This window comes from Hippocampus bargibanti, linkage group LG11 (genome assembly GCF_051943395.1).
Source record: "Hippocampus bargibanti isolate YZ-2025 linkage group LG11, ASM5194339v1, whole genome shotgun sequence".
Taxonomy (NCBI): domain Eukaryota; kingdom Metazoa; phylum Chordata; class Actinopteri; order Syngnathiformes; family Syngnathidae; genus Hippocampus; species Hippocampus bargibanti.
In genome coordinates, this window is record NC_142744.1 from 9,546,637 (window position 1) to 9,569,940 (window position 23,304).

Genomic DNA, 23,304 nt, shown 5'->3' on the forward strand with positions numbered 1-23,304 from the left:
AACTGTGAGCACGACCTGGAGCAACTTTGTCACTTCAGGAATAGTTTCAATGAGATCCTTCTTGGCCAAAAAGCTGAGAAGCTGTCCAGGAGATTTACATTCATCCCTCACCGTTTGTGAGCTATACAGTCCGGTGTTGGTCTTCCTTTAATTATTATCTCCTGCTTCTATTGAAAGTCCAGTTTAGAAAATTCCTTCAATTTAGATATGTAATCCACCATTCTGAAAATAAGGCCAAGCAACACGAAAAAAATGACTGGATGGTTGCACTTAACTTGCTAACTGTTTACTGTAGCTTGCTCTCACTGATTCCATTATTCTGCAGCGGAGCAGTCGCAAGAAGAATCTGTAATCACCAGCGTCTCCTGTCATGAGGCAGGAGAACTGTGTGCCTCACCTATGCACACATTTTGATTAAAAAAATAACATGAAATAAACACTGTAGTCCAGTGTTTATAATATACAGTGATTGTACATAATATACAGCAGCTAAACTGTATAAATTTAGTTCCATATACTAAAACCTTTTGAACACTTTAATAGCGATATGCAGAGGGACAGCAATGCGGTCTCACTGCAGAGCAAGCCAGCACAGTTAGCGTAGTGATTGCGCAAACCATGGTGAGGCTCAGCCGGCTGTTGCCTCACCATTTAAAAAAAAAATCCAAAAATGGTGAAGTTAAATGGAAAAGAACGTTAAAGTACAAATCACTAAATAAAACCCCAAAGGAACTTACTTCACATCAAAGACGTGCAGATTTACACTATTCATGGGGAATCTTTGAGAACGATTTTCAAAACCACCCCGGCTCTCAAGACCTCGCGTTTGCATCAATCACACCTCAGCAGAGGTGTCAAATCTAGCTCGAGCTATGGATAGCCAACCAGTTCTAAACCATTCTCCCTTAGATCTTACATAAACCATCTGGTACCTAGACACATAGGGCCAATTTTAACACATACCGAGACAATATGTAGCCCATATAAGACCCAGACACGGTTAACCAGCTCCAACCCGTGCTGGCAAAGTGGTTAGTTTTACACTGCACGCTGATGAAAGTTAAAATGTTATGTAATCGCCCGTAATTTTTAGAACGGTATTATGATGACAAAACCGGAAGTCATGAATTCACTTGAAAGAATTTCACTGAAATTCGTTTTTAAAAATGTGTTAATGTTGTGACAATGAGCTCAGAAGTCAATTCACTTTTAACGATGCCACCCAAATTAAATTTTAAAAACTTCTAAGTATTGTGACGATTAACCCGGTCGTCAATTCACTTTATACCACTTAAATTACATTTCAAATAACGATACAGCTGGAAATCATCAATTCACTTCAATTCGATGTCACTCAAATTAATTTTTAAATTAATTTTTAAAAACCTCTCAGTATTGTGACGACAATCCTGGAAGTCATCAATTCACTGTAACCGATTTCACTCAAATTAATTTTTAAAAACTTGTTCGTTTTCAATTTTTTTTTCATCAGAGGCGTCGTTATCTTGTAATGCCTGTTTTTAATTACTTTTGGTTTTGTTTTGGGAGAGGACAGGGAGGGGTTGATGGAAGGGACGGGGTGGGAGTGATTCCATTGTGTAAGTGTGCCCACTAAGTGTCCCGTGAGTCGGAAGTGTGAAAAATTCCTCCTAATCAAATCTTCGTGGGTAATTAAAGAGCGACTGTTCCCTAGTCGCCAATTCGATTTAACACCGATCGCCCCCGCAGTCTCGGCTCCTTCTCTTTCTCCTTCCATCGTGTTGTTTTATAGGGAGGAGGGCGTGGAGCCCTTTGCGTCACGCCAGAAAGAAGTTGGAGTCAAGTTGTTGTAGTTAACTTTTTTTCCTCCCTTCTTTTTTTTGTTAAGGCGCGCACAACACACTGGGAGCATGTCACGGTCCCGTTAAAACAATTAACAACTTTCAAAATATAAATGTTTTGAAGGTGTTTTTATGCAAATATGGGTCCTGGAGGCGCGCTTCGGTGGACGGTTTTGACTCTCTTTTGCAACTTTTTCACGTTTGGCTTTCCTCCACCACCTTCTTATGATTCCTTCCACACCGGAGTGGTGCACAGACACAGAAACAGGTCGGTAAAGTCACTTCCAGTCTCATTATATATGTTTTTTCTCTCGCTCCGACTCAAGAGTTCACTGAAGCCGTTTCTCCTGCTTGATCGAATTTTGGGAGCGCACAGCTGAGCAGATGCAAAAAAACCGTTATTTCCCCTCTTTTCGTCTTTGCACTTATTTTATCTCCTCAACGGGACTAAATAAGACATAAATGGTTTTCTCCCAACCAGATAAGAAACACGTCGAGGATTGTGTGTGTGTGTGTGTGGGGGGGGGGGGGGGGGGAGGTAGTGGACACCCAATCGGTTGACCGTTGCCAAGTGAAGAGTTCAGCACAGTACAAGGCTAAAGTCAGAGATAGTGAAAAAAAATATTCGATGTAAATGTGCTTACAAGGGTGCCAAAAAATAGAAACCACTCTCAGAATGATGAAAACTACACAAACATAATTTCAAAAGATCTTTAAAGTGAACACGCAACAACAGTATTCACCAAAAAAATACATCCATAAAGAAAGAAAAAAAAACTTTCGCAACAAGATATTCTGGCAACGGATCAAAGCATGGTCATGTATCAGCCTCAAAGGCCTGAGATTAAAACTAATATTTAGTTGTTTTTGGTTAATATTTTTATCAACTAAAATCTGCATATTTTTCCAAATATTTCCCCTATTTAAAGAAATTCTATCTATCTATCAATTGGCCGACTGACCGACCTACCTACCTACCTACCTACCTACCTATATACAGTAAAGTCTCGTTATATCGATATCGGATATATCGATAGTCCCGGTGATATCGATACTATTTCTATGCACGCACGGAGGAAATTACATGCAAACAGGGTCGGATATATCGATAGTCCCGGTTATATCGATATTTTTTCGGACTCCCTTGAATATCGATATAACGAGACTTTACCGTATATTGTATAGAGCCATTGTTTATCAATACGTTCATTTTGTCTACCATATATTCTCCCATGGGTAAGGATGGCTGAAGGATAAAGGTGAACACAGGGCACATACAAACAAAGAACACTTAGTGTCATCCCTGGGCAATCTATAGTCTTCAATTATCTTCTTGGAATGTGGGAGGAAACTGGAATGCCTGGCAAAAACCCATACGGTCACAGGGAGAACATGGTAACTCTACCTAGAAGGGCAAAGCTTGGATTTCTATTCACCACGTCAGAACTGTGAGGTGGATGTGTTAATCAATGCTGCCTTTTACTTTCTAATCATTAATGAGAAGGTTTCTTCAGCCGTCATCTGTACAAATTTGAAGGTTTCGGACGTTTCGCCTCCTATCCAAGAGGCTTCGTCAGCGAACTAAAGTCTGACTGGTCATATCGGCCCTATTTATATATCCCTAATGTCCAGCCATGGCGGCGCCGGACACAGCTATGATAGGATATATAAATAGGGCTGATACGACCAGTCAGACTTTAGTTCGCTGACGAAGCCTCTTGGATAGGAGGCGAAACGTCCGAAACCTTCAAATTTGTACAGATGACGGCTGAAGAAACCTTCTCATCGATGGACCACTCCTGTACGACTGAGAGCTTACACAGACGTTTCTAATCATTACAATTTTTACTCTGAATATTGAAAAGATTGATTTTTATCCACTTTTGTGGAGAATAAGCAGTCTGTAAATGAATGTATGAAGGAATGAACGGCAATTATGGAAGAAGCAACTAGTCTGCTGATTTTAGTTTGATAGCTAATACTTGAGTGAAAAAGCCGGAAGAGACAGTGGCCCGAATGCGGAGGGTTGTAGAAAATCTGATGTAGGGTCTTGCAGCATGCAAGTTCTTAAGAGTTGCTGCGCGAGTACTGGTGATATATAAATATCGTCAATACTCATTATCACACGTTCACATCTGAAAACTACTGCAATAGGTCTTTTATAAAAGCTTTCATTGGTCTGCCTCTGCAACTCAGGAACTGGTGCGCCTATGTGGTGCACAAGAACATCAGCTGCACCGTGCAGGGCGGGATGGAAAGCTACCAGGAGCCAGTGGCGGCACCCTGCCCTCCCTACATGACCAACTGCCCCCATCAAGTGACGTGAGTTCCGCATTGGATTCTAATAAGGACAAGCTACCTCCAAATTAAGGTCATTTGTTTGTCATCAGAGAGTAAAAGTGGAGTTATGGGTGTCAAATGTGAGGGAGAGAGGTGGGGAAAGGCAGAGTCCTCTTACCAGATGTTCCCTATGACGTGACTTCTGCCTGCAGGGGAGTGATATCATTTATTGTTTCCCCAGGAGTTTTTTTGTCTTGGCCGGCCAACGGGAAAACTGCATTGCAAACGGATGAACAGTTGCCCAGCTCAGAAGATAAATAAGCACACGGAAATGCACATTCTTTCCAAAAGAAATCTTTTCGAAACCCCTATGGGGAAGTCTACGAATTTGTATTCAAGTCTGAAAGCATTGTGGCACTTCCTAATGTCGGATTTAGAGAATATATTTTGAGATAAAAACAAATCGAAATAGTTCAAGTGCATTCCTGTGGTGATGTGCAAACTACTTCATCTTTCGTAACCTCGAAACATATTTTGAGACCTTTACGTTGTCATGATCTGGTTGGCGACCAACGGGTGGCGCTGTCGGCACCGCCTGCACTTGCGCAGGTGCTGGTCGTACCGATCAATGGCGGACTGCCACGTTCGGATTGGCGACCAACGGGTAGCGCTGTCAGCCCTGCCTGCTGCCTCGCAGGTGCTGGTCGTTCCCAATCAGTGACACTCAAAAGGACTCCCGGCATGATCATTCGCTGTCGTGTCACTGTTGTATGCTTTGTATGCAATGTGTATGCATTTTGTTTCATCTTGGCAGACTTTTACTCTTGGTCTTTATTTGATACTTTGTATTTTTCTGTTTGAATGACTTTGATGTTTTAGATTTTGTTCCTGTTAACTTTATTTTAACAAAATTTCTCAAATACAACCTGCTGCTCCCTCCTGTCTGCTTTTTGGGATCCACATCTGCCATCACCACCTTGCAAACCGTGACATACGTACTGGCAGGCATAGACAATGAGGGAGTTTCAAGTTCATGTCCGTCTGATGATCCTGATCTTTTCTCAGATATAAAACCCGGTTTCGTCCCACGTACAAGATTGCCTACAAGAAAGTCACTGAGTTAGAGTGGCGGTGCTGTCCAGGCTACCAAGGACCGGGCTGTCGAGACTTAAAACCAACTCCAAATCATCAGATAGTACAAGGAACTCAGCCCTTTGGTCCATCAAGTACCGGATACTCAAACAGACACATACAGAGTAAGATACAGTTTTTCATATCAATTAAGTAGTTGTGTTTCCAAGGCATGATGGTGTTCCCTACTTTTAGGGCCCGAGCGCAGAGAGACGGGACACCATGAGACAAATGACAAGGTGCACATTCTGGAAGGTGAAGTTCAGCGCCTCGCTCAGACAGTCCTGGACCTTCAGTCAGCCTTGAAGGGATTAAGCACCAACCTCCGCGCTGACCTGCAGGACGACACCAAGACCATGTTGATGACCCTCTTCAACAACATGCAGCCTCCCGACAGTGCGGTGGTACCCGGCCCCGAGGACAGTCCCGCCGTACTGGACGGCCACCAGGCATCCAGAGGTGGCGGGATCGTCGGAGACAAGGTCTTAGAAAAAATCGAAGGCCGCTTAGATGATATCAACGACATACTCAAAAGCAAGGAGGAGTTGCTGGAAGACCTGCGAGGGTCGATAACAAGTCACGAGGGCCAGATTCGTGTCCTGATGGACGCCTCACAATCACAGACTCCTGCCATGATGGAGCTCGATGTTGTCCAAAGCTACATCGATGGAAAAGTTGAAAAGCTGAAAAATGAATTGGACCAGACTATAAAAGAACACCTGGACAAGATACAAGCAACATGCAATAGTAACATCCAGTCCTTGAAGAAGAACTGCGAAGACGGTCGCGACCAAGGTTTGGAGAGCTTCACCAAACTAGTTGACAACAAGGAGGCCGACCTCAGGAAAGAGATTCGGGCGCTACGGGCAGACATGACAGCCGCGGATGGTCCATCGCGAACACAGCGCCAGACAGACCCGATTAAGAAGCAGGAGGACCGTAGCGACCACAAAGATTTGTGGCTCGAGATCGACCGCATCACTGAGGCTTACCGCATGTTGAACGTTCGTATCGACAATGAGCTGATAAACTTGTCCGAACCTCGGGAGGACAACAAAGATTTTGTCCCACTGATCGAAGAACTGGAGGCCCGCTTAAATGTCACGGAGCAAAATGTAGAGACGCACTGCTTCTACATTGAAGAGAAGCTGACGCGCATCATCGCAGAAGAAGTGGCATCGCTCAGGCAAGTTCTGGACGAGCGTCTGAATGGCATGGAGGACCAGTTCACCGGCATGCTGGTGGAAATGAGCAATAACTCCTTCCCGGGCGCTTTTGGAGACTCCGTGGATACCCTGCAGGCTCAAGTCAACAACAATAAGTTCCTCCTCCAGGGTTTGGATGACAAGATCAACGCCGTTGGAGAGTTGTGTTCAGCAGGGTGCTCGGGCTCGGACACTAGTACAGTTGAAGGAACTTCCTCGCCCTCAACCAAGGGACTGGATATCATTTGGAAGGATCTGCATCGCCACAGGAACGACTTGGACGGCCTACGTGCGGACGTCGGCACAAATACAGACAAACTCCAGCGGTTGCTTGAGACCGTCGAAAGAGAATCTGTCGGCACAGACAAACCTTCACAGACTATGGACAACGTCCAGAAGGAGTTGTCCAACATCCGAGATAACGTTTTGGGCCTGTCCGGTGCCGTCAAGGGACTGAGTGACTCCTTGAGCAAGTACAACCAGGACATGGTTAAAATCAATGCAACGTGCTGCCAGGCAGAAACAAGCGACCGGGGTAGGCTCGTGCTAACCGAGCAGACAGACAGCGCGGAGGAGCTGCGGAACCGAGTGGACTCGCTCTCCAAGCAGGTGTTAACTGACCTGAGTGGGGTAAAAGGACGACTGGACGCACTGGAGAAGACATGCCTCCGTTTAAATGGCATATCTGCTCAAGTTGAAGAACTGAAGGACGGACTGGGTAGGACGAACGTTACCTGCGGACGCCACGCTACTGACATCGCCGAACTGTATGATTCCCTGCGGCGGTTCCAGGCTCAGCTGTCTGCCATGGCGAGACAGGTGTCCAAAGATGTTGCAGCCAGGGATCCAGGTAAGTTCCTTTTACGGGAACGGGTGTGGTCTCTCGCAAGCTTGACCTCGTTATCCGGTCAATTAAACATTCCCAACGCTAACTCCGCAAAGAAAAACGAGCTATTCTTGCAGCCCGGCGGGTTTGTTTATGTAAATTTATTAAACTAAAGGGTTAAGTCTATCATACTGGAAATAGAAAGGACAATTAAATGCGAGACTAGGCCACAGTGTTAGCTCTCAAACGGACCGACGTGACGATTCGGCGGACTTCCTCCCCGACTCCCTTCACATTGCGTTTTATCAAGCGTGATTAACATCTGTACAAACACAAAGCATTCCTGCAGATAATCCTGCATAATATCATGCGCTGTGCCTGTGCGACTCGCATCGAGGCTTGGAGGAAAAGGATCACATAACCCCTCGCTGCCCCCCCGAATGGCCACAGGGTATTTCCCCGCGTGGGAGGACACGAGTTCACCGGGCCTCTCGATGGATGCCTGGCCGGCCTCCTCCTATGTCATTCAATATGCGGCCGCAGCCTAGAATGGAAACTTCCTTTGACTTATGAAGTTGTTGGCCAGACAATTCTGGCGTTTTTGAGAAGGAATGCGGCAGGTAAATTGAAGCTCAATTATTTATGCGGCAAAAGTGGGTTTTGGAGGATTCCGGCCCCCGCCCACTGCTCACCGTGATTTACTTGTGCAATGTTTTGGATTATTTTGCTTCCCCAAAGGGAGACATCAGAACACCCGAGTCGACAGACTTTTTCCTCTCCCTGAGTAACAAACTGAGTAATGTCGGCTTTTTTTTTTTTTTTTTTTGGGGGGGGGGGGGGGGGGGTTCCTTCTCATACCGCAGTGCCGCCGTGCACATGCCTCACACATGCATCCAGGATGAAACTCCAGGGATTCCCGGAGGGTGACCTCAGTCTGATGAGTCAAGGTCTGGTCCTCGTTAAAGGCCTTGACTCATTGCACCAATGTAGAAAAAGGAGGCGTTAAGCTAAGACCCGCCCCAAAATCTCAGCCAGATGCATCTATTGCCCAACCTCCGCTGTGATGTCATGGCTTTGGGCCGCAGGGCCAATGCCTCCCTTCTTCACATCAGCGTAACGAGGAACATGACGGGGAACGGTGGGTGGAAACGGGCGGCTTTCTGCAAACATCTTTGAAAGTTGTGAGGAGATATTGGTGTCTGGAAGTATACAAACATCCAAAATGTCTTGTTGAGTTCGACATTTGGTCTTGGCTAGTGTTTCCGCCGTGGGGTGTGTATTCTGGGTGTCGACTACGTAAACAGAACTGACATCATAGCAACAGGACATTGTGGTGTTTACACCATTGTTGCTGTTTGTACCCAAAAAAAATTGGTTCCACAGCAAATTCAGGGATCTGAAGCAGTAAATAAAATGTTTCATGACCCCGTACCCAATCACCGATTGATTCATGAAACGAGTGAGTGAAATCCTTCCAAACAAGTCACCGCCCCGAAGGGTTGTTTGATTTTGGTTTGGCCCCGGGATTGTTAGGGGGCGGGGGGGTGGAAGAGAAGTCGCGGGAATAAGTGATAAAGTAGCAGTGAAATCGGTGATCCAGAGCAATCCTGCAAACCGCAGTCATATGAGGGCCTCGAGAAGGCCGCAAAACAGATGAGTTGTTGTCATTTTGAACTCTGTCCTCACTCGACAGGGCTAGAAAAAAAAGTGGTGGAGGAACTTGGCACGTGTGTCGCTCTACCAGTGGAGTGGTTGGGGAAATCCTCACCGTGACGCTTGAAACCCTATTTTAAAACCCCATTCTATGCTTGAAAACTTTATTTGAAACCTTAATCCTGACTTCAAATTCCTTAATTCAAACTCGAACCCTCATTTGAAAACTCACCCTAAAATTTAAAACCTTCCTTGACACTTTAATCCCAATTAAAATTCAAAGGCCGAAACCTTGACACTAGCGCAAAACACTAGCTCCGATTCAAAACTGCATTTTCAACTGCAAATCCTTACCATCTTGAAAATCTAATTGGAAACCCTGTTTTTGATAACCTGACCACAGCCTGAAGCCATAATCCAAACCCTAACTCATTGACTATAACCCTGACCTTGACTTGAAGCCCTACCACTGACATTATTGTACTTTGAAACCCCTAACCGTTTTAAACCCCTAATCCTGATTTATAACGCTCATTTCAGACCCCAAAACTGACCTTACCATCAAATTTAATATCCTATTGCATACTTAAAACCCAGATTGGAAACCCTACCAATTGTTGCTGAGAATTATCTTACCTTGAAACTCTGTCGCAACGTAATAATTGAATCCAGACGGTTAGGAGATGTCGAAATACAAAACAAAAAGCCTGACCATATTTTTTGTTTCTTCATTTCTCTTGGACAGCTTCATAGAGTGATTCTAACACCGTTTTTTGTATTTCGTTGTTTGTTTTGGTCTGACATTCCATTTCTCTTCACCCTGTCCTTTAAATCGACTTCGAATGAATTTTATCAAACGACCGCTTTGATTTCGCGGATCAATGCGTTTATAAACGGAGTGTCGAGCACCCTTCCACTCAAGTGTCTCTTGCCATCAGGGAAGGCAGAAGAAACAAACACGGATATCAAAGTCCTTTTGAAGTCTCAGGGTGGCGGGGAAGAAGAAAGGGCAACCGACAGGCACAACACACATCGTGTAATTTATATAGCATTCCAATAATCAGTCATGATTTGAAATATGAATAGCTAGCAACATGTTGTCGCTAGGCGGATTTAGATTTACTACAAATTGCCTTCCAGTCAGATGACTGCTCATTTAGAATAATTGGACGCAAGCAAAGGTAAAAAGTCATCTTTCAGACATTTATTCACTCGACAATGAAGTAGTTGTTGGGTAAGTGATGACAAGCACATCCATGCGGTCATGTGACCGGGTGGCTTTGTTTGATTGGTCAAATGCAGTGGCGAGCCGTGCATTTCATCCCTAGGCCTTCAGTCGTGCTATGTCCGAATCAACCTAACCCTTTATAACTATTTCAGGACTATACAACCTTTACTGCAGCTACAGCTGTGGCTGCAACTCATATAAAAAGTGTAGTGTGATTTACTATGAGCCCACTAGAGGGTACTGTTAGCCAGGAAATAACTTCCGGAACCTCTGAGAAGGCCATGGTGTGCCAACTTGAAGTCTGATTGGTGAAAGCAACAGCTTCATTGACACTTATTTTATGCTCCAGGGCCTGCAGAACTCATTGTGAAGGCCTCCAGGTAGATTTCTGACCCTGGTAACAAATAATGGCTGAAATGTGATTGGTTAAACGCTTAAGTGCGAAAACACACATCTGGAAGGAGCGCAACAGGGGCAAGTAATGAACGGAAGATGAAAGACAATTTGGAATTATTTTATGAGTTCATGGACCAAATAGAATTCACATAAATCTGTGATTCAGATATTTTTCGGCCAGAAGAGAAGGCTTTGCAGGCCTTAACGGTCCGCCACTGGGCTCAATATTAATTCAAATATAATGTGCAACTGCAGAGAAGGCGCAGGGTCATCGATTGAAGAAAATGAAGGCTTTTGGATGCGCCTTGTACAACGGAAAATACGGTAATTTTTTGAGTCTCCGTGCAAGAATGAGTGTGTCTGAAAAAACAAAATTCGTCTTAGCTACTTCCCTGCAGTCTGTAATTCAGATATGTTTAGGACAGCAGAGAAGGCCTTGCAAGCATTGACAGTCCATCACTGTCCAATATGTTTGTTTGCAATAAAATGAGTTCCCAAAATAACTTTCTATAGCACCTCCTACCAAATAATCAACCAAGGAGGGAAATGTAACGCCATAGTTTTGAAACTCATGATGCTAAAAGTGATCATTTCCCATAATAACCTTGATGATAGCTCACTCCACGGCTGCTTTGTGTTGAACCATAAAAGATTCTTGCACACCCTGTTGAAATTTAAGATCATTTGAGCAGAGCAGCCATCTTCCAAGACGACAGACAAAATGACGCAGGCTTTATACAACCAACCGCCTTAGGGTTCCTCAAGCGCTAAGGTGAGGCGCTCACTCCCGTGACAGCAGATCTGGCAGCCCATCTGGAAGTCTTCAGAGGGGAGCCTTGCCAGACATACAATGAGTGTCCCTGGGGGGTGACGAACCCGTCGTCATTAGTGAAAGCTCAGCAAGGGGGTGTGAGGTCCCCGCAAGGTTTTGGTTGTGAGGTTTCAAAGCTAAGCAAGAAGGTCATGAGCAGTTGGTAAGCCGCAATTCCCGCATTGCAACCCCTCAAAAAATCAAAGTGGCGTCATAAAAGTCAGCTCGGAAGTTAGCCACAAGATGCCTCGGTTGACATGGCAACCAGACGTGGAAGCGGTAGCATAAATAAAGCAGTGATGAGCTGATATAAGTGTGTCTGCACAGAACGATCCGACGGCACTGATTGCATTTGGACAAGCATAAATTCATGAGAAGGCAGGAATGCCGTCTTAAGTCTAGCCGAGAACGTCCAGACGGGCCTCCGGGGAGCAAGTTGGACTTGACGGCGTAGAGGGCCAACAAGACTTTTGCTGGAATCCCCCCAAAAATAAAAAAGTGCCAAATAATAGCCAGATCTAAGAATCCAAATCCCTTTCAGACAGTGGCGGGCTGTGGATTTCATCGCTAGGCCTTCAGTAGTCCTCTTTTCCTTTCGGCTTTTCCCTTCAAGGGGTCGCCACAGCAAATCAGTGTCCTCCAGCTAGGCCTTCAGTAGTGCTACGTCTGAATCAATCCAGACTGAAAAAAGTGTGGTGTGATTTACTACAAGTTTACTAGAGAGTAAAAATAGCCAGGAAATAAGTGACCCACCTTTGTTAATTTTTTTCTTGAAAAGTCTGTCTTGAAAATAGCTTTAACAGTAAATCTCCAACCAAAATCAAATGCGACCGATACAGTGTGCTAGCTCTGGCCACTAGCGGCTTCGGATCAGAGCAGTTTTCGCAAACTATGATTGGCTAGTGAAAACTTTGACATTGACCAGCACCTTCAAGAAGGTTTGCCAATTCGAAATGTGATTGGTTAGAGCAACAGTTTGATCGACACATTTGATCCGACAGGGCCCGCAGAACTGATTGTGAAGGCATCCAGGTAGATTTCTGACCCTGGTAACAAATGATGGCTGAAATGTGATTGGTTCAATGCTTAAATTCAAAAACAAAAATCTGGAAGCAAGTAATAAAAGTAAGAAAATTTGGAATTATTTAATAAGAATTCATGGATAAAATATAATTAACATCAGACCGTGATTGAGATATTTTTAGGCCAGCAGAGAAGGCTTTGCAGGCCTTAACGATCCGCCACTGCTTTCAGATAGACGTGAGTCTGGATAGACTTCCTAAATTGCCTTGGCGGTAAACTGTTGCGCCCACAGCTAATAACGCATGCCGTTAAATGGGAACAAAAATAAATAAATTGGAAAAAAACAACAAGGGTCCTTCCAGCAATTGGAAACCATTTACAAAAGCACGTCTAATCAAAAAGAAATGAAACTCGTATGGCGATAATTACAAACATCTTTTTCATTTCCTCCGCATGTCACCCTCAGGATTGCCTAAATGCATATTTCCCGCGAGTCTCTATCCCCCCCACCCCCCTTGCCCACGGCTCTTCAAAGCGGGAAATGGTGACGGATGGGGGGAGTAAGGGTGGTGTTGGGGGGGGGGGGGGGGGGTAACCACAGCACACAGCGAGCGTCACCACAACCGGACGCCGGAGAAACGGCGGCATCCTGTAACACTCAGCTAGCTTACGCGTCAAGGGCATTGCTCGTTTCATGACTTGCAATTCCCAGCAGTGCTCAAACTTTTTAGCTTGGAGACACCCCTCATTCTCCCGCCCCCAACAAAATCCGCTAGTCAAACATAACAACCCTTAGATGCCTTGCAAAAAGAAAAAAAATGTGTGTAATATTTTGACCTATATCGCTGAAAAGGTTTCTTCAGCCGTCATCTGTACTTCTTTAAAGGTGTCGGACGTTTCGCTTCTCAGCTGAAAAGCTTCATCAGCGAACTAAAATGTTTGCTGGTAACTTTGGCCCCATATATATATCGCTAATGTCCAGATGTGGCGGTGCCGTCCCTCTGCTTTGATAGTTCCCTGCTCTAAGGGGATTGTTACCACGTAGGCTTAGTCATGCTGATGAGGAGATACCAGGGCGACTGGGGCAATCAGGGCCAGTCATAGAACATAATCAATCAGGACAAAAGAAGTAATCAGATTAGCTTCAGGGAATAGTCCTCTGCTACCCCCAATTTTAGGGCTGGGACCTATCAAAGCAGAGGTCTGGCGCCGCCACCTCTGGACATTATAGGGCCAGAGCTACCAGCAAAATTTTCGTTCGCTGACGAAGCTTTTCAGATGAGCAGCGAAATGTCCGACACCTTCAAAGAAGTACAGATGACGGCTGAAGAACTCTTTTCCTCGATGGACCACTCCTGTACGACTGAGAGCTTACACATTTTGACCTAAATATTCACAGAGGAACTACATCAAATTCAGATGACTCATTTTCCCTCTTCATTAATTCTTGCTAGTCGATGTGCGCCCCTTCTACGAATTCCAGGGCAGCAACTACTTTGAGGAAGAGGATTTCCAAACACAGGAGGAAAGGGAAACCGTGATGTGTCTCGATTACATCACAGCATCTGTGAAGTATCACCCCCCAACCCCATTTTCGCACAAACGCCAATGGACTCTCGGTAAACATCAGCGATAAGCGTCAATTTCCCCAAAGTGTGACATCATCCCATTCCCATCATCCCACCGCGAAAAACATGAATCAGCCTCAACGCCATTTATTACTGTAGCTATTAGCTGACTATTTGACTTACTTCCAGGTTGAATGAACGCTGGCGCATGTGGCTGCCGCTGCTCACCCGCAGAAGAAATATCCAGTGACTGTAAAGTGTGCTTGAGAGTTTTGAAAGGCGCTTATAAATGAAATGTATTATTATTATTATTACAGTAAAGTCTCGTTATATTGATATTCAAGGGAGTCCGAAAAAATATCGATATAACCGGGACCATCGACATATCCGACCCTGTTTGCATGTAATTTTCTCCGTGCGTGCATAGAAATAGTATCGATATAACCGGGACTATCGATATATCCGATATCGATATAACGAGACTTTACTGTATTATTATTATTAATATTATTATTATTGTTATTATTATTATTATTATTATTATTATTATTACTGTATCTATTAGCTAGCTAGCTATCTTTCTATCTATTTGAGTTACTTCTGGGTTGAGTGAACGCTTGCGCGGTGGCTGCCGCTGCTTACTCGCAGAAAAAATATCCTGTGACTGTAAGGTGTCCTTGATAGTTTTGAAAGGCGCCTATAAATGAAATGTATGATTATTATTACTATTATTATTATATTATTATCAACGCCATTTCATCATCTCCACCCCCACAGGAGTCCTCCTCAGACCCGAGCCACCGGCATCCCCTCCGGACCCCGGCAGAGGCCGATTTCACCAAATCCACATCCCCCTCATCATCCCCCCGCCCAGGCAGCCCAACACGCACCCGGTGTGGACCGCGCCCCCGATCCGTCCGGCTGTCCCCAAGTGGCCCGTACGCCACGGCGTCCACACGGTGCCCAGCAGGCCCGTGGTGGAGACGGGCCAGGCGGGACCACCCGGGTTCATGCGCAGAGTCACGGTGAGGAGGGGATCCGAGGATTCAAGTGACTCGCCGCTCACCGGAAGCGCCGGAGCGCCAGGTAGGAATAGTTGTGTGATTTCATCACTGATTGGCTGAGATTTCATCACTGATTGGCTGAGAGCAATCACATGGGTTTAATGTTTGTTAGTATTTTTAATTTTTATTGTTATTTTACATGTCATGTAGAAAACGTAATGATACTTGCGGCCCGCAAGAACCTGAGTTTGTCATCTGCGCTCACGTTGTGCACTGTATTGGATTGGATTTGCCTTTATTAGTCTCACAGTTGAGACATTTACATTTCACAGCAGCAAAGTTATGAAACAGTCTTATAGCATCTACAATACCCAAAACACGCAGGCTGATATTTTTAGTCAAACGCAAAACACCCAAAAAATTAGTGTCCCAAAACTACTTCAAAATGACCTCGGAGATGGCGAGTTTCAGAAGGTCCCGCCCCTCACGTCACGCCAGGACGTCTTGCCTTGCTCTAGAATCAAAACAATGGCTTCAGATTCGGAGACGATGCTTTCTTGTTACTCATCCAGTTATGAATGTGATTCAAATAGTTCTGAAGAGGGAAGCATAAATGTTTGCAATCAATTAAATAAGTCCTTCCGTATCAATTCGAGCCATCAGGACTCCAATGTAGCGTCCCAGAAAATGCACAAGATGGCGCCCAAGCTCCGTTGGGAATGGGCGGATTTGTCTGATGGGAATTTGTGTCAACTAGTATCAAATAGTAATCTTGGTGCAACACACAACGATTCACCATCTTGTTATTTATGTGTTTTCCTTCTAATTTCGCCATCAACACGAAGTTTTCAGATCAAACAAAGTACCCAAAATGCATTGTGTGTCGCTTTGTCGGTCAGGGGCGTTCCAGACGAGACGTCACAGTAGGCATCGTCACCAACTCGAAAAAAGACTTCCTGAATATTCAGCGCGAGTCTTAAAACGTAAAATATAGCTACACGCCGTGGAATCTTTGTAAAATGCGCTCAATAGACGTCATTTGAAGTGATTTTACAAATTATGGACACAACTTGTCTTTGATTGTCCTTTCAGGGTGTTCTGAGTTAAAATTTCCATGAGGTGTTTTTATATTTTGTATACAGCACAACTACCAACTCACGCAGAGTATACAGATGTGCTCATAACTTCATGTACCCCTCGTGGCAGTCATATAATTGAGCTAATTTCTTTGCAATTTCCAGAACGTTCTTGGATTAGATTATGTTGAAAATCTACTTTTTTTGTTTGTCTTTTGCAGGCTATCCTCCCTTGCAGCCGGTATCGTTCAATCCTAAATGGAGCACCCTCACAGGTACAGCGTTGTACAGAAGTGCCTTGCGATACAAGCATGTCACTTGTCTTACAAGCTGTTTACATCTACAGTACAATTTTACTTTCCAATTAAATGTAAATAAATCGACTAGCCTTTAGCTCATTCACTGCCAGACAGTGTGCAAAAATGTGTCCACTCCAGTGCCAGGGTTATTGTCATTTTTACTCAAATTGCTGTACCCTCAGAATATTGACTTTTAGGACTACATAAAAATTCAATTCAGCGTTAAAAAAAAACCTTAGAATCTTTTCTTTCATCAGAAAAAGAAGACTTAATTCCTTAGTTATATGGGTCTAGAGTTATCTGAGCTTGAAATGGGGCCTTCTGTAAAAATACAATATTATATACTATATAATATATTGATTTATAAAGCGCTTGAACAACAGCTGAAGCTGTAACAAAGCACTAACATAGACAAAAAGCAAATGCTGACCCCTTGTTGAAGGGAAAAAAATTACCAGAGGTCTGATCAGAGCTTTATCGGCACACCCCGCAAGAAAAACCAAAACCTGAACAAATTTGGGAATGGGGCTCCACGTCACACTTTTCCATTCCCAAATAAATTCGGGAAGGGCAGCGAATGAGTTCAGCAAAAGATTCAACATGGCTGGTGCAGCAACACGTGTAGTCAGACAATGTAACATTGCACACGGTCACATACTTTATTTAGCTTCCGTGAAGAGTGACTAATATTAGTGCTGTACTGATGAGCAGAGAGAAGTTGAGAAGTCTCAATGAAAGTTTTTCTGGGGGAGGGGGGTGGCTAGAATGTATCAATGGGATTATAATTCACCTCAGTACAAAAATCTGATTTGATATTTGAGTGTTTTGAGGTAAAAATGTAATCATGGAACAATTTAAAATCACACCTCAAAGCGGCGCAGTATTGTGTTCACCTGCGCTTGTCTGCAGTGAGACGTAAAGCGGTTAATAAAGTGCAGCCTTCACAAGCGAGAGGAAAGAGGATGTTTAGATTGAGGTATTTGTTGAAACACCGTTTGCAGATGTTGGAGCCCCATTTGCAGATGTTCAACAAAAGAATTTGCCCTACGTCCCAGGTTGCTTAGTTACAGTTTTTTTTGTATCTACATCATACATATACAGCACAGCAGAACTCCGCCAAGGGCAAACAAGCATAATTGTGATCAGTGTTGGCCTAAATTAGATCATTAACATTCATCATTTAGCCGCTAAGGCAATTAGCAGACTGCAACAAAACAAAAGTGAAAACTAATTATTCCCACCTCCTCCCTGATCTATTCTGCACTGTTAATGACATGCAGGCCTGGAAGATGAAGCAAATGTTGTAACAATTGTACAAATGAAAAACATAATGAAAAAAAGGTGAAAATGAATAAAAGAAGAAATCCTTACCTCAGAAATTAGATCAGAAATGACAATTCCGACTCACAGTCAATTAGTACAGTGATAGCTCGGTTTACGAATACCTTGGCTGACGAACTTTTCGGTTTACGAACGTTACATTTATGAAAATTTTTCCTTGGCATCGGAACTTTTTTCATACACGGAGCTGCCTCAATGTATCGTTCGTGAACCAGCACGTTCTTCTAACAACAAAATGGCAGCCAACTGTTTTTGTTCTCTATTCCCCGCCCTCGGTCTTCGGTTAAAGCCACGTGATTGGTCAAGAACGCAGCAGTGGGGGGGGGGGGGGGGTAAACATTAAAGAGACAGGCAGACGACAGTGAGAGAGTTTCAACTTTGATAGTAGGTTAAAATATCCCATCAATCAGGCTCCACAAACAACCCACACAAGCCATCTGTACACTTGATGCAAAAAGCTATCAACCCAGCTAAACAGATCACAATTGATGAAGAACTAGATACAATTATCACAGAGAAAGCACCTACAATGGATCATTCCTCAAGATGGTGAAAGAAGGCTACGTTCCTCATCAAGTGTTTATTGCTGAGGAAACTGGCCACTCCATTCCATCAAGCCATCAATGACCATCACAAAGGTAAATAAAACTACCTTATTATACAGTACAGTTTATTTCTTTAATTATAATACCATAACACATTTATTATACATTAAATAAGGTATATTTGGTGTAGTTTTAAGGGTTATTTAGTTTAATTAGAAGGTAGAAAATTATGTTTTATGGGGACCCGGGAACAGATTATTCTCATTTTAATGGTTTCCTATGGGAAATTAATTTTTGGGATACACAATTTCCGCCTTATACACACTGTCTGAGAACCAATTAAATGCGTAAGCCAGGGTATCACTGTACTCAAGTATTGTATCCATCAATCCATTTTCCACACCGCTTTCTCCTCATTAGGGTTATCAAGTTAAGACATTCAAAACCTAACACCAACATCGGGAAGGAGGCTGCTGGAGCCTATCCCAGCCGTCTTCGGGCAGTAGGCGGGGGGACACCCTGAATTGGTTGCCAGCCAATCACAGGGCACGCAGAGACAAACAACCATCCACACTCACACTCATTCCTGGGGACAATTTAGACTTTTCTAAATTTTAGAGTGTTCAATCTGCCTGCCATGTATGTTTTTGGAATGTGTGAGGAAACCGGGCCTGGAGAGAACATACAAAAACCACACAGGGAGGGCGGACTGAGCCTCGAACTCACGACCTATGCACTGTGAAGCTAGCGAGCTAACCACTTGACGACCGGGTCGCCCGAGTATTAGTAGTATTCGAAGTATTAGTAGTATTAGTGTTGGGTTAGAAATGACCGTTCCCTCTGGTTCATGGCTCTTCACGGTGTTAGAAGATGGTAGTAAAATCAGCAGGAACCAAGATGTTGAACAAAAGAGATTATTTTAATCTTGTAGACAGCAGGGACATTGTGAGGTCGGTTGACCAGGGCCAGAGAGAGAGAGAGATGGGGCGTGTTGGGAGAGCTTTGATAAAGACAGATAGGATGTGACGTCATGTAAAGGCGGGCAGGATGTGACATGTCCGGAAGTCTAAGAAAAACAAAATAATGATAGAAAAGATGTTTAAAAATGTTTGTATAGCGAATTGCTTTAACAATTAGTAGTAATATTATTATTATTAGTAGTAGTAGTAGTAGTCGTAGTAGTATTAGCAGTAGTATTATTAGTAGTAGCAGTAGTAGTAGTAGTATTTGTTGTAGTAAAAGTAGTATTAGTAGTAGTAGTAGTAGTATGAGTAGTAGTAGTATCCGTAGTAGAATTAGTATTATTAGTATTAGTAGCATTAGTATTAGTAATATTAGTAGGACTATTATTATTTTTATTATTAGTAGTCGTAGTAGTAGTAGTAGTAGTAGTAGTAGTAGTAGTAGTAGTAGTTGCTGTGCCAATTACCATTTTGTGTTTGGGAGCCTTTTACTGAGCGAGTTGCTGGTTCTGTAGCCACAAAGACATATGTCTTCTTGTGCCGGTCCCAAGCCCGGATAAATACAGAGGGTTGTGTCAGGAAGGGCATCCGACGTAAAAGCTTGGCCAAAACAAACATGCGGATCAAACCTCTGAAGATGGAGGACACTGATTTGCTGTGGCGACCCCTTGAAGGGAAAAGCCGAAAGGAAAAGAAGAAGAGTAGTAATAGTAGTAGTAGTAGTAGTAGTAGTTGTAGTATTAGTTGTAGTAGAAGTAGTATTAGTAGTTGCATTAGTAGTAGTAGTAGTAGTAGTAGTAGTAGTAGTAGTAGCAGAAGCAGGAGCTGTATCAGTAGTATTATCAATAACTTCTAGAAGGGGTCATATTTGGACAGAAATGATGCTCAGCAATTTGTTTGTTATGTTTTGTACCAAGCAGGTCCACTCGCAGCTAAAGTGCCTTGGAAGCCATCACACCAAACTCCAATTGAATCACTCGGTAAAGTCTCACTTGCACTGTCAATATGTCGCGACTCCGCCTAAAGTCTATTAACCATGTTTTTGAAATGTCGTTAGGTGTTCCAGTCGAGCGCTTCGCTTTGGCCGAGCCTTTCTCTTTCTCAGCTGGTCTCACTCTTCAGCCTTTCTCCGGAGAGTTTGGCATCATTCGCTTTGACAAGGTTTTGCTCAATGACGGCGGCCATTACAGTCCCCACACAGGTACCAATGATCACGCATGTATTTGCTGATATTTTATGTTCCTCGAAATTCCACTTGGGAAATTGTTCAGATGGTTAACAGAAATAACGTCAAATCGACCATGTATGAGTACATATTGCTTAACATGACATGTTTATTTAGCAAGAGATTTATAAAGACTCTGGTTGTGAGCGCTTACAATACACCAATGTGAAAACAATTTCATACTAGATGACATTTAGGTATTTTGAAATTTGGTCTGATTAATTTCTTTTCTTCCCTTTTTTTTATTTGCTCCTTCACTGCCAGACGATGTGCAAAAATGTGTTCACTCCAGTGCTAGGGTTTTTGTCATTGTCACTCAAATCCCAGGACCCACAGAAATGGAATTTAAAGGACAACCGATGTCTCCGGACAAGTTGTGTCCATAATTTGTAAAATGGCTTCAAATGACTTCTGAGCGTATTTTACAAAGATTCCACCGCATATAGCTATATTTTACGTTTTTAGAGTCGCGCTGAATATTCAGGAAGTCTTGTTTTTGAGTTGGTGACGAGTCCGTACGTGATGTCACGAAAGGACTGCCCTTAATCGTAAAACAGGCGCATTGTAGCGGTCCTTCCATCACATCAATGTATTTTGCTGTACTTGTTTGGTCTGGGGACCTCGTGTTGCACCCAAAAGCCGCCAGTAGAGGGCGTCCAAGCTCCTTAAAAGGAATTTATCAGCCTGTGTCAACGGAGGTGGCCACATGATGTCGCCTCTTTTTTTGGGTGAGAGATTTTCCCCCAATGTTGCCTCAAAATGGCACGAAATAAATTCTTTAATCGATTGCAAACATGTATGCTTTCATCTTCAGAACTATTTGAATCATATTCATAACTGGATGTGTAACAAGAAAGTATATTCTCCAATTCTGAAGCCATTGTTTTGATTCACAAGCAATGCAATACGTCTTGCAATACGATTTTGGACACTTTAAGTCATTTTTATTGGTGTTTTGCATTTGACTAAAAATATCATACTGCGTGTTTTGGGTATTTTAGATGCTATAAAACGTTTTTCTGATGTTAGTTAAAAAACAAAAAAGTGATGTCGGTTGTCCTTTAAGGATTACATAAATATTCAATGTAGCATAAGAATTGTTAGACTCTGTTCTTTCATCAGAAAAAGGGTTAACTCCTAAGTTATATGGGTCTTGAGTTATCTGAGCTTGAAATTGGTGTGGCTGTACAAAAGGCAATCCGTGCCCCCTCGTGGAAGGGAAAAAACATTACCAGAGGTCAGACCAGCGCTTTATCAGCAATCCCCCCCCCTCCCCGCAAGAAAAACCAAAACCCGAACACATTCGAGAATGGCGCTCCATGTCATATTTTCAATTTCCAAATACATTCGGCGCTAGCAGTGAATGAAGCTTAGTTCAAACTCAGCAAAAACGATACATTTTTTTGAAATATGTATTATCACAAGGACACGTAAAAATATATATATACCTTCTTTCAAAAAAGTAATATTTTTGTAAGAAGTGCATTTGGTAAAAATGTACTACCTGCCTCACAAAAGTGATAAATCAACATGGACAAACTTTTTGAGAAAAAAAAAAGAATTTAAGAGATAAGTCAAGCTTTTAAGAGATAAGAAAGAAAATGCCTCACTTTGATGAAAATGGTCGGTTATTTTGGATGGAAAAACGAACAACAACAACAAAAATTAACTAATATCGGAATCACTCAAGAGTTCTTAACTGGATCAATATTGGACTGCTCAATGATTTTTTTTCTAGAAGGGCGGGACATTCAGCACAATATTTCGCGCTGATAGGACGGTATGGCGACCTGCCCCCGCCTACAGCCTTTCCTTTTGACCAATCCCGGCAAAAACGACAATGATGTCATCGACACGCGCTTTATTTTCATCGGCTGAGTTCGATTATGTCGATAATTGGCACAAAAGCTATGTTGTGATTATTATCGTTTATTTAATGTAAATATTTACGTCTTAAATTGATTTTTGGATCAAAAAGATTATCACCGAGGAAAACTTTTCGAAAGAGCCACACTCTTAATAAACTCTTAATAAAAGCAAGCGTTTTCCCCCATTCGCAGGTCTATTCACAGTCCCACGCGATGGCCGCTACCTGATCTCTGGCCTTCTGACGGCGGCGCCTGGCGAGTCGGTAGAGGCGATCCTGTCCGTGTCCCAGCGGAGCGTCCAAAGGTTTCGTAGCTCGGCGGCGTCCAGTCGGGACGCGTGCGGCTGCGGCGGCTCGGTGTCCTTCGGCCTCGTCGTACCACTGAAACGAGGCGACCGTGTGGGCCTGCTAAGGACGGAGGGGCGGTTAGCCACCAACGAGGCCCGCGAGGTGCTCTCCACCTTTGGCGTCCTCTTCCTGTATGGACCCCAAGCTAATGGCAGATAGCTAAAACTCAAAGACTTGCAACGTGAACTGTGTGCATCCAAACAAACAGTATCTAATATATTTGACAATCTTTGTACCGCCCATTGTGATTATGGAAAAGTCTTTATAATTTAACATTCATAATCTGTGACGTGACTGCAATAAATGGTCATATATGAGCTCGCTAAAACGATTCTTCAACACGCGGGGGGGGGGGGCGTGATCAATAACGACTGACTCCTGAGATAACAGTCCAGCTGCACGAAAGAAAAAAAAAGATTAAAATAAAGAAGAGCAAAATATATACAGTGGTGCCTTGACATATAAGAGTAATTTGTCCCAAAACCACATCAGGAACATTTGAGGTGCCCGAATAGCACATACATTTATCAGTATTAAAAAAAAAAGCTTTTTTTGTGGCATACATTCTTAATAATAATAATAATACATTTTATTTCTTCATTTCCAAGTACCTTTCAAAACTCTCGAGTACATTTGACACTCACGGGATAAGAACTTTTTTCTTCTGCCGGTGAACAGCGGCAGCCATTCGCGCCA

At 43.3% G+C, this 23,304-nt stretch overlaps 1 protein-coding gene across 1 annotated transcript; it reads left to right on the forward strand.

Moving 5' to 3' along the window:
- The first annotated feature begins 1,795 nt into the window (after nt 1-1,795).
- emilin2a (elastin microfibril interfacer 2a) lies at nt 1,796-23,050 on the forward strand. Its single transcript, XM_089007379.1, has 9 exons — nt 1,796-2,088; nt 4,017-4,142; nt 5,166-5,356; nt 5,427-7,286; nt 14,719-15,027; nt 16,243-16,296; nt 20,089-20,148; nt 20,226-20,369; nt 22,454-23,050. Exons 1-9 carry the CDS (start codon nt 1,961-1,963, stop codon nt 22,765-22,767), a joined length of 3,186 nt encoding a protein of 1,061 aa, XP_088863505.1. The 5' UTR covers nt 1,796-1,960; the 3' UTR covers nt 22,768-23,050.
- The last annotated feature ends 254 nt before the right edge of the window (nt 23,051-23,304 follow it).